Source organism: Zeus faber (assembly GCF_960531495.2).
Source record: "Zeus faber genome assembly, chromosome: 22".
In the NCBI taxonomy this organism is placed as follows: domain Eukaryota; kingdom Metazoa; phylum Chordata; class Actinopteri; order Zeiformes; family Zeidae; genus Zeus; species Zeus faber.
In genome coordinates, this window is record NC_137209.1 from 24,420,752 (window position 1) to 24,432,497 (window position 11,746).

At 49.8% G+C, this 11,746-nt stretch overlaps 1 protein-coding gene and 1 pseudogene across 2 annotated transcripts in view; one reads left to right on the forward strand and one right to left on the reverse strand.

Annotated features, from left to right (window-relative positions):
* The window catches only part of LOC307247463, a 442,915-nt pseudogene that overhangs the window by 333,155 nt on the left and 98,014 nt on the right, over nt 1-11,746 (forward strand). The window lies entirely within an intron of this gene.
* On the reverse strand, nt 6,832-7,899 carry gpr185b (G protein-coupled receptor 185 b; the record flags this gene model as incomplete). The annotated part of the gene is made up of 1 exon (XM_080023281.1): nt 6,832-7,899. One exon carries the CDS (start codon nt 7,897-7,899, stop codon nt 6,832-6,834), a length of 1,068 nt encoding a protein of 355 aa, XP_079879407.1.

Genomic DNA, 11,746 nt, shown 5'->3' on the forward strand with positions numbered 1-11,746 from the left:
TCATATATTATAATATACTAATCATATAGTAATATAATATACTAAGTAGTAATATCATATTTTAATAATATATTATGCTATTATAATATACTAATATATAGTAATATTATATACTAATATATACGATTATAATATACTAATCATATAGTAATATAATATACTAATATAATAATTCAATAATAATATAGTTTCGTAATATTCTAATGTACTAATATCATTTTCTGCATGAAACCTACACTGACACACATTGTCCACTAGATGGTGGCAGAGCAGAGGGCACCCTTATATAGTAATATTATAATATAATGTTATGATATAATAACATATACTAATGATATAATATTCGAACAATATAATATGCCATTATAGTATACTAATATCATATATTATAATATACTAATAATATCATAGAGTAATGTAATATACTAATAATATATTAATCATATCATAAAGTGATATTATAATATACTTATAATATAATAATTTACTAATATAGTAATAATATAATGTACTAATATAATTTACTGCATCAGCAGCTGGAATGATCAGGGATCGATCGCTGAAACCTGCACTGACGCACATTGTCCACCAGATGGCGACAGAGCAGAAGGCACCCTATTAATGTAGTAGTAATATTTGGATTTACTAATAATATAGTAATATTATACTCATATAATAATAGAATTTTCTGCATCAGCAGCTGGAACTGATCAGGGATTGATCAGTTGAAACCTGCACTGACACACATTGTCCACCTGATGGCGACAGAGCAGAAGGCACCCTATTAATGTAATATACTTCCATATAATAGTATAATATATACCAAAAATATAATAACATTGTAATATTCTAATATCATATTGTTAAGGTGATGGTCAAGAAGAGGAACCCAAATGCAGGACACACAGTTCTGGGAGAACGTACAAGGGGTTTATTGAGAAAACACAGGGAATGGGGAACAGGCAAATGACGGGGGATCAGGACCGGCAGGGAATTGTGACGGGGAGACCAGGGACTCACCACCAGGCAGGGAATCCAGAATCCGGGACCAAGAGTCCAGGGCGCGCGCGCACACACACACACACACACACACGGGGAGAAGACATGCAGAGACACCGACAGAGTGAATGGGACCAGGTTAAATAAAGAGGAGTGATGAGGAAGGTGGAGACAGGTGGTGGGATTACTGACTTGGGACAGGTGTGCAGTGACAATGAAGTGACAACAGACACAGACAGAGAGAGCTAGAGAGGGACAGGCAGAGACAGAGAATCAAGGCAGGGGAGGTTTGTGACAAATATACTAATAATATGATTTACTAATATTATAATATACCAAAAATATAATATATAACACTATTAGACTTATTATTACACTATTACATTAGACTACTTTGAATGTATTAGACACTAGGGAGACACTTAGGGATTGGCCTTCCTTTGTAAATATTGTTTTTCAACTGGGGTTGGGACGGTGGAGGTTGATCTTGACTCCGTCACCATTTTTGTCCCCCCTAGTTGGTTTACAAAGTCAGCAGGTGCATTCTAGACCTCTACTACGGCTCGGTTTATCATGGAGGTTTTATCATGATCGGCCAGAGGTCTCATTGGGAATCGCTTCAGGAACCCAGGTCCAGGTCCAGGTCGTTGAAGTTAATTGTTGGGAATTCTGCGGCATCTGGGGAGAAGCTTTGAGAATTCATTTGGAGTAGGTGATCAGCTGTGTTACTCGTGGATACTTTCAGTCGGTTGTTTTTCCATTCGCTCCTTTTCTCTGCTTCCTGTCGTTTCCTCCGGAGTTTGGGGTCTTCAGGAATTGGATCTTCCTCATTCTCTGCTTCTTCTGGTCCTTTCCACAGTGGTTTCAGTGACACCACGTTGACGATCCCTGCACTTGGAAGGGCGGGGCTCTGAGTTTTCTTTATTGATCTTGTCTGGTGGTAATATTAATCTTTTTATATAATTAAAATATGATAATGCACTAATACTAATGTTGCATATCGGTGTGTTCTGCATATTCACTTTGAATGAATCAACTGGATGGAGCCAAATAACAAACCACAAATTCTTATTTTTCATTTCTTGTTTTCTTTTATTTGGCAAATCATTTTCCTCACTTTCAGGTTTATTTTATTTTTTTCATATTCTCGTTTATTCACAATATTAAAAATAAATCTTTCTCTGCGAGGTTGTACATTCGACATTTACAAGTGCAATGTGTAGCTCTTCCATCTTTATAAAGTGCATTTGTACTTTAAACCGTAACCGTTCCACCGTATGAACACCAAACAAGGAGTTCGAAACATTCAAAACATTGAAAACATCAAAAGGAAATAAGATTAAAACACGTGATCGGAAAAATCCCACTCGGCCTCTGACATCATAACCGTGTCGATGACCAGACTCCAACTCAACCATCTTGAAGAAAGAGCTTACTTCCTGGTTGTTGAAACCAATGATGCTTGTGCACCCGTCACTTCCTGATTCGTGGACCAATGATAATGATGCATTTAACAAAAAAAAAGAAAACAATGACATTGTGTTCATGAAGGGCAGACTTGGTCCAATAAAAATTAGCTCTGTAGTGGTTTCAATGGACAATCTGACGGATCACCTCCCATGGACAGGTACCCTTCCCCATGGAGGGGCCCTACCCCCATTGTTGGGTCACTTCCCATGGACAGGTCACCTCCCATGGATGTATCACCTCCCATGGACGGGTCACCTTCCACATGGACGGGTCACCTCCCATGGATGTATCACCTCCCATGGACGGGTCACCTTCCACATGGACGGGTCACCTCCCATGGACTACTTCCCATGGATGTGTCACTTCCCCATGGAGGGGCCCTACCCCAATGGACGGGTCCTACCCCCATGGATGGGTCACCTCCCATGGACAGGTCCTACCCCCATGGACCTTGGTCCTTTCCTCCTAAACCCTGTTTTCTAACCCTGATATGGATTATTGTGCTGAAAACAAAGATAACATTTTCCATCCTTCCCTCCTCCTTCCTTCCTTCCATCCATCCTTCCTCCCTTCTTTCCTTGCATCCTTCCTTCTTTCTTTCCTTCCATCCATCCTTCCTTCCTTGTTTCCTTCCATCCATCCTTCCTTCTTTCCTTCCATCCAGAGAGAGTGAAATAGAGAGAAGACAGAGCAGAGAACCAAGATTTGTCAGCTACAGTTTTGATGTCTCCCTCCTCCCTCCCCCTCCCTCTGGAATCTTCTATTTTTTCATGCTGTTTTTTTTTTATCTCTTCTCTTTCAGGGAAGCTATTTTTAGAGCGACTGGTCGACCGGTTAACTGCTGGAGGGAGGGAGGGAGGGAGGGAGGGAGAGAGAGGAAGAAAGAGTAAGGGAAGGAGGGTGACACTCCCTTCTCTCCAGGTGTCAGTGCTGAAGGTGAACGTTGCAAATCAGCTTTTTAAAATGAATGAAAGTTTAAATAAAATAAACTTTATCGTCACAAAATCCCAAAAATAATAAACAATCAGAAGAAAGAAACTGGAAAATTCAAAAAGGACGACGTCGCGTCTTCACACCTGCACCTGCACCTGCACCTGCACCTGCTTGTCTTTCCCTTTGTGGTGTTTATCGGAAGAACACAAGAAAACACACACACCCACACATACATACACACACACACATACAAACATACACACACACCTACACACGCCCTGATGAATGTTACAAAAATATCCATTTCTATACAGAGTGGCATAATAAAAACAACACACACATACACACACAACAACAACACACATTCACACACAGTCTTCCTAGCATGTTGTGTGTTTACAGTGAGGACTGAAGTGATGGTTCATTACAGTCGGTGGGATCCCAGGGGAGGATACACACACACACACACACACACAGGACGGTGGTTTATTCACAGATGTTGTTCTTCTCGGTTCAGTTTGCAGCTTCTTTCTGAGCTGATGACTCATTAGCGGAGGATCCTGATATTGTTCATGTCACACGTTGACATGTTGTTCATGAACCTTCACATCCAGAATCCGTGGGATCCAAGGTGTGGTCGTCCGCCGTCCCGACCCACTTCAACGCTCCACGGTTCCCTTTGCATCATGAGCGGATGGTTCCTAAAGCTCCGCCACAAGGTCCACGGTTCTCGCGGCTTCCGTCATCCCGGCCAAAACTGACCCGGCCCCGGCTGAACCGGCCCCGGTGATGACGGCAGCTGGGTGCGGTCTCCTACCGGAGCCAGATCTGCTGCATCAGCTTCATGCCGGCTCGGGTTCCCGTCCAGGGGCTTATTGCCACACTCACACTCACAATTACAGCGCGAGGGAAGAAGTGGGCGTGGCGTGTCGGCCCGTCCGCCGCCCGTCCTCCGCCCCGGCTTCCTCAGCGAGGAGGAGGGATGGGAACAGGCCACACCACCTTCCACGTCCTCATCACATTAACGACCGTGAGGAAAAGTTCCTCAAGTCCGATGAGTCTGAGCTGCAGGTTGTGTCCGTCGGTCTGGAGCAGACAACACATGGTACCAAAAACACAGGACTCTACGTGGTGAGACAGGTTGACATCAGAGGAGAGAGAGACAGAGAGACAGAGAGACAGATAGAGAGAGACAGAGAGACAGATAGAGAGAGACAGAGAGAGACAGACAGGTGTCAGACTCAGTAGAAGTTGTTGTTTTTGGGACTAGATCACGTCTCCAAAACACAAAGTCTGATTATCGTTAAATCTGCAAAGACGCACTGTTCACCCAGACCACCAAGACCAGTCCTTATTATCATGACACTTACAAGTTCTCTCTCTCTCTCTGTCTCTCTCTCTCTCTCTGTCTGTCTCTCTCTGTGTCTCTCTCTCTCTCTCTGTCTGTCTCTCTCTCTCGGCAGAACATCCAAACATTATTGCAGTTATTTTTGTTCATTTCATTAAGGCCAAAAGATGAGAAAATAAGACACAAAACATTCAGTCCTTTTGTTTTTCAACCACATCCAACGTCTCCACCTGAATGTTGTTGTTGTTGTTGTTGTTGTTGTTGTTGTTGTTGTTGTTGTTTTTATTCTTCTCTGGATGTGATCGTTGTGTCTCCTTCATTCACATTCTGGTTTCTTTGTGTTTGATTCCCTCTTTGTTTGAATAAGTTTTTTTTTTGGGGTTTTTTTGGTGCAGTGTAAAAACGTGGAAGGTGTTTCATCAACATTCTGTCCTTGAACAGCTGGAGTCCCAGCGGGTGGAGGTTGTCTCCTCCTCCGTTCCATCAGCTCCGCCCCCTCGTATGAGGAAAGGGCTTCATCAGAACGGGGGCTGCCGTGACGCCAGGCGTGACCCCAGGCTCGCCCGGCGCAGCTTCCTCTCCTCATGAAGCTGCTGCTCCGCCCGTGGCCCTGGAGGTGGAGCCAGATGTGTAGGTGTGGGGGGGTGGAGGGGGGGCATGCAGCTGAAGAAGTGAATTTGGAGAAAACAAAGAGACGTCCTTTTGCAAAATCATTTGTTTCCCACCGAAATCCATGAGAGTTTGGAGTGAATGGGTTTTAACCGTTGACCCAGAGAGCGGAACGCACGCCTTCCTGATGGAGCTAGGGTGGTGTCAGATGCGGTCGCCCCCACGACAAGTGCCGCCGCTCAGTTTTAATCCTGCTTCGCCCGAGTTACTGGATCAGACGGGATGTGATGGAGTTGGCGCGCTGTCTCTATATTTAGACGGGCGTGGCTCGCTGGGCGACATATGGACACCAATAACACGGAGGTACTGTTTGCATTTGAAAACACCAGCTGGCGTCACCTTGCCCATGGAAAAGAGCTGGTGGAGCCGCGGCACAGGCGGGCGCGGCCCCCACCACCACCCTCTGTTTGTTCAGTTGCTTGTGTTCGTTTCTCCACGATGGAGGGGAAAGATGGAAGGAAAGGAGGAGCAGCGCAACGGGCGCAGCGGGCGCGGCGGCGCCACTGTCCTTGGTTCTGGATTCGGCTCCACGCTCTGTGGAGTCACTCCGCGAGGCCAAGGCGCTCTGCCTCCATATGGAGGTTTCTCCGTCAGCATTGTTCCTCGATTCCCTTCTCTCTCTCTTAACGCGGCTGAGGACGCGGTGGTCCTCCCATGGTTCTGAGAGACCAGAACCCGGACTGTGCTTCAGAGTGGGTGAAGGTTGTGGGCAAACAATGTTAATGATGGTGGTGACGGTGTAAGTTATTGTTGCAGCTTGTCTCTAAACGAGAAGAAGAGAAGGGTTTGTGAGAGGCAAGACGCTTTATTTGTTGTTCTCTTGGTTGATGTTCAAGATTCAAGGTCGTTCAAGCTCCGGATTCCACTTCCGCGCCTGCATCACCATGCCTAGGTAAGGTGGAGGTTTCACCCAACCCTCCAAGCATGGCCAGAAGGAGGTCAAGTGGTCACCTGACACACCGCCCCATCCGCCTCCACCCTACTCCCCCATATGGCCAAGAGAACATCCACCACCTAACCCCCTGAAGTCATCTCCATCACCTCTTTGCAGTAAGTTATTGTTTTGCCTCCGTCGCTGTGTTGGCTCCATCAGAGCTGCTGATTTTTTTTTTTTTTTTTTTTTTCAAATTTACAGCCAGAACAGCCTCCTCCCTTCTCCGTCCTCTGCCAGCTCCACCTGCCGTGTGGCCAGCCTGGCACCATCCTCAGTGGCCCCTGAAATCCAGGAGGGGGGAAATCAGCTTTTCAAATGGTTCCTCGTCCCTCATTCCACTTTCCTTTCCGCTCTCGCATCCTTGACCCGACGTCTACTGGGCGTCACGCCGAAAAGAAGCTTCACCAACCACCCCCACCCCCAGAACCCCCCAAACCCCTCCCACTGGCTGTGGTTCTTCGCTCGAGGCTGTGCGTCGCTACACGTCACTGGAGGTCCGGGGTCTGAGGGAGAGGTTGGAGGGGACGCAGCCACAGCAGGCCATCCACAGGGACTTCTGGATGTCGGGGTTGCGGAAGGCGTAGATTACGGGGTTGATGACAGAGCAGCAGGTGGCTGGGAGGACCGTAGCATAGGTGTAGATAGCCGGGTAGCTGGAGTCGGCCACGATAGAGTACATGGCGAAGGGCAGCCAGCACGCTCCGAAGGCGCACAAGATGGCCGACAGCGTGGAGACGCCTTTGGTAGTGGAGATGGCCACAAACTGGTGCTGCACGGCGATCTGCTGCGCGTGTCGGAACGCGATCTTGCAAATCTGCAGGTAGAGCTGCATCATCAGGGCGAAGACCAGGAGGAAGGCCACGGCCAGCGCCACGGCGTTGTTCTTGGTGACGGGTCGGCAGACGCTGCACGTGGACTCGTCCCTCAGGCAGTTCCAGCCCAGCGCCGGCAGCAGGCCCAGCGTCAGGCAGGACAGCCAGACGAAGACCACCATCACGTAGGTGAAGGTGACCGTGCGCTCCGTGTGGTAGGTGAGGGCGTTGTACAGCGACAGGTAGCGGTCCACCGTGATAGCCAGGATGTTGAGCACCGAGGCCGAGAAGGCTGAGATGAGCAGGCCAACAGAGAGCAGCGTCACAAACTCCAGCGAGCCGTCCACCAGGTAGGTGAACACGAAGTTGAGGATCAGGCCCAGGCCGGCCAGTAGGTCGGCCACGGCCAGCGACCCGATCAGAATGAACATGGGCGCTCGCAGCGTGGGCGTGTAGAACAGCACCGCGATCACCAGCGCGTTCTCGCAGGAGATGAGCGTCCCCGTCACGCAGAGCGCGATGTCCCAGGGACTGACCTCCTGCACGGCCGCGGTCCCCGGCCGGAGGTCGGGGGTCAGAGTTCGCACCGCCGGGTCGGGCGAGGAGGACGAGGAGGAGTTGGAGGGGTCCTCGGAGAAGCTCCAGGAGGTGGCGGCGTCCAAGGCGTCCAGAGAGGAGGAGTTGAAGCCGCTGCCGCCGCTAATGGCTGCTGTGGCAGCCAGGGACAGAATCATAGCTGGAGAGAAGGAAAGCAAGAGAAAGAGAAAGAGGAAAAGAACGGAGAGAGGGAGGAGGTGAACAAGAGAGTGATTGTATTAAAAGAGGGAAGGACATGGAGACTAAGGTGGATGGAAGGATGGATGGATGGATTGATGGATGAAAGGATGGAGTGAAAAGTGTGAGTGATGGAGGGAGAGTGACAGTAAAATAACAAAAGAAAAGACATGTGGATAAAAGAGAGAGATAGAGGGGGGAGGGAGGGAGGGAGAGTGGGAGAGATCACGAAAACAAGTGAACGTTGAGAAGAGGAGTGAATGAAAACTGGAGGAAGAAGAGGAGAGGGAGAAGGAGGGGAAGAGGGGGATGAAGGAGGAGAGGAAGAAGGTGATGAAAGTTGAGAGGAAGAGGGGGATGAAGGAGGAGAGGAAGAGGGGGATGAAGGAGAGGAAGAGGGAATGAAGGAGAGGAAGAGGGGGATGAAGGAGGGGATGAAGGAGGGGAGGAAGGAGGAGATGAAGGAGGGATGAAGGAGGGATGAAGGAGGAGAGGAAGGAGGGGAGGAAGGAGGAGATGAAGGAGGGAGGAAGGAGGGATGAAGGAGGAGAGGAAGAGGGGGAGGAAGGAGGGATGAAGGAGGAGAGGAAGGAGGGGAGGAAGGAGGAGATGAAGGAGGGAGGAAGGAGGGATGAAGAAGGAGAGGAAGGGGGGATGAAGGAGGAGATGAAGGAGGGATGAAGGAGGGATAAAGGAGGAGAGGAAGAGGGGGAGGAAGGAGGGATGAAGGAGGAGAGGAAGGAGGGGAGGAAGGAGGGATGAAGGAGGAGAGGAAGGAGTGATGAAGGAGGGGATGAAGGAGGAGAGGAAGGAGGGATGAAGGAGGAGAGGAAGGAGGGATGAAGAAGGAGAGGAAGGAGGGATGAAGGAGGAGAGGAAGGAGTGATGAAGGAGGAGATGAAGGAGGAGAGGAAGGAGGGATGAAGGAGGAGAGGAAGGAGGGATGAAGGAGGAGAGGAAGGAGGGGAGGAAGGAGGGATGAAGGAGGAGAGGAAGGAGGAGAGGAAGGAGGGATGAAGGAGGAGAGGAAGGAGGAGAAGAAGGAGGGATGAAGGAGGAGAGGAAGGAGGGATGAAGGAGGAGAGGAAGGAGTGATGAAGGAGGAGATGAAGGAGGAGAGGAAGGAGGGATGAAGGAGGAGAGGAAGGAGGAGAGGAAGGAGGGATGAAGGAGGAGAGGAAGGAGTGAGGAAGGAGGAGATGAAGGAGGAGAGGAAGGAGGGATGAAGGAGGAGAGGAAGGAGGAGATGAAGGAGGAAGAAAGGAGGGATGAAGTAGGAGAGGAAGGAGGGATGAAGGAGGAGAGGAAGGAGGAGAGGAAGGAGGAGAGGAAGGAGGGATGAAGGAGGAGATGAAGGAGGAGAGGAATGAGGTGAGGAAGGAGGGATGAAGGAGGTAATGAAGGAGGAGAGGAAGGAGGGGAGGAAGGAGGGATGAAGGAGAGGAAGGAGGGGAGGGAGGAGGGAGGAAGGAGGGATGAAGGAGGAGATGAAGGAGGAGATGAAGAGGAGAGGAAGGAGGGATGGGGGAGGAGAGGAAGAGGAGAGGAAGGAGGGATGAAGGAGGAAAGGAAGGAGGGATGAAGGAGGAGAGGAAGGAGGGGAGGAAGGAGGAGAGGAAGGAGGGATGAAGGAGGAGAGGAAGGAGGGGAGGAAGGAGGGAGGAAGGAGGGATGAAGGAGGAGAGGAAGGAGGGATGAAGGAGGGATGGAGGAGATGAAGGAGGGGAGGAAGGAGGAGAGGAAGGAGGAGATGAAGGAGGGAGGAAGGAGGGATGAATGAGGAGAGGAAGGAGGGATGAAGGAGGTAATGAAGGAGGAGAGGAAGGAGGGATGAAGGAGGAGAGGAAGGAGGACATGAAGGAGGAAGAAAGGAGGGATGAAGTAGGAGAGGAAGGAGTGATGAAGGAGGAGAGGAAGGAGGAGAGGAAGGAGGAGAGGAAGGAGGGATGAAGGAGGAGATGAAGGAGGAGAGGAATGAGGTGAGGAAGGAGGGATGAAGGAGGTAATGAAGGAGGAGAGGAAGGAGGGGAGGAAGGAGGGATGAAGGAGAGGAAGGAGGGGAGGAAGGAGGGAGGAAGGAGGGATGAAGGAGGAGATGAAGGAGGAGATGAAGAGGAGAGGAAGGAGGGATGAAGGAGGAGAGGAAGGAGGGGAGGAAGGAGGAGAGGAAGGAGGGATGAAGGAGGAGAGGAAGGAGGGGAGGAAGGAGGGAGGAAGGAGGGATGAAGGAGGAGAGGAAGGAGGGATGAAGGAGGGATGGAGGAGGAGAGGAAGGAGGGGAGGAAGGAGGAGAGGAAGGAGGAGAAGAAGGATGGATGAAGGAGGGATGAAGGAGGGATGAAGGAGGGATGAAGGATGGATGAAGGAGGGATGAAGGATGGATGACGGATGGATGAAGGATGGATGAAGGATGGATGAAGGATGGATGACGGATGGATGAAGGAGGGATGAAGGATGGATGAAGGATGGATGAAGGATGGATGAAGGAGGGATGAAGGAGGGATGAAGGATGGGTGAAGGATGGATGAAGGATGGATGACGGATGGATGAAGGATGGATGAAGGAGGGATGGAGGAGGAGAGGAAGGAGGGGAGGAAGGAGGAGAGGAAGGAGGAGAAGAAGGATGGATGAAGGAGGGATGAAGGAGGGATGAAGGAGGGATGAAGGATGGATGAAGGAGGGATGAAGGATGGATGAAGGATGGATGAAGGATGGATGAAGGATGGATGAAGGATGGATGAAGGATGGATGACGGATGGATGAAGGATGGATGAAGGAGGGATGAAGGATGGATGAAGGATGGATGAAGGATGGATGACGGATGGATGAAGGATGGATGAAGGATGGATGAAGGAGGGATGAAGGAGGGATGAAGGATGGAGCTACATTCATTCATCATTTGTTCAGATGAAGAGATGTAACGCGCATCTATGAAGCGCGCGCAGCAGAAAACGACGCCGCTGCCGCACGCGCTGCCGCACGCGTGACGCGCCACATGCAGATGTTTCAAGCACGAGCCCCCGTCTATATTTAGATCATCCTGAGCATGCGCAGAGGAGGCTCCATTCACAAAAACACCACCACACCTCCACACACCTCCACCATCACCAAACCACACCTCCACCATCACTACACCATCACCATACCAGAGCTCACCTCCAACATCACCACATCACACCACACCACAGCTCCACCCCACCTTCACCCCACCTCCACCACACCTCCACCACACCTCCACCACACCTCCACCACACCTCCATTCCTCATCCACCCACGCACGCACGCGCATCGCCGTCAATGACTGTTGCACGCGGGAAGGTCACCGGACGCGAGCCTCCCGCGCGCGCTTCATCTGCTGCGTGCGTCCACCTCACGCAGCAGCAGGATGGAGGATGGAGGGTGGAGGGTGGAGGGTGGAGGATGGGTGGATGGAGAGGTTACCGGCTCCGTCTTCGTGCTCCTTCTTGCTTCTTCCTCTATCTCTCCGCTGCTCTCATGGTGTCTGCAGCGATGTCCTCGCGCTTCGTTTCTGCGGCGCTGATTGGACGCGCGTGTCGTTCATCCCGCGTGACGTCACTCGAAGCGTGACGTCACAGGTCTCCCGCTCCGCCTGAATCACGTAAGAGGAACGACACGAGCCACCGAGACCAAGTATTTCTTTCTTAATAATAATAATAATTATAATAATAATACACTACTACTACTACTACTAATAATAATAATAATAATAAAATATAATAATAATAATAATAATAATAATAATAACATAATAATATTAATAATAAAATATAATAATAATAATAATAC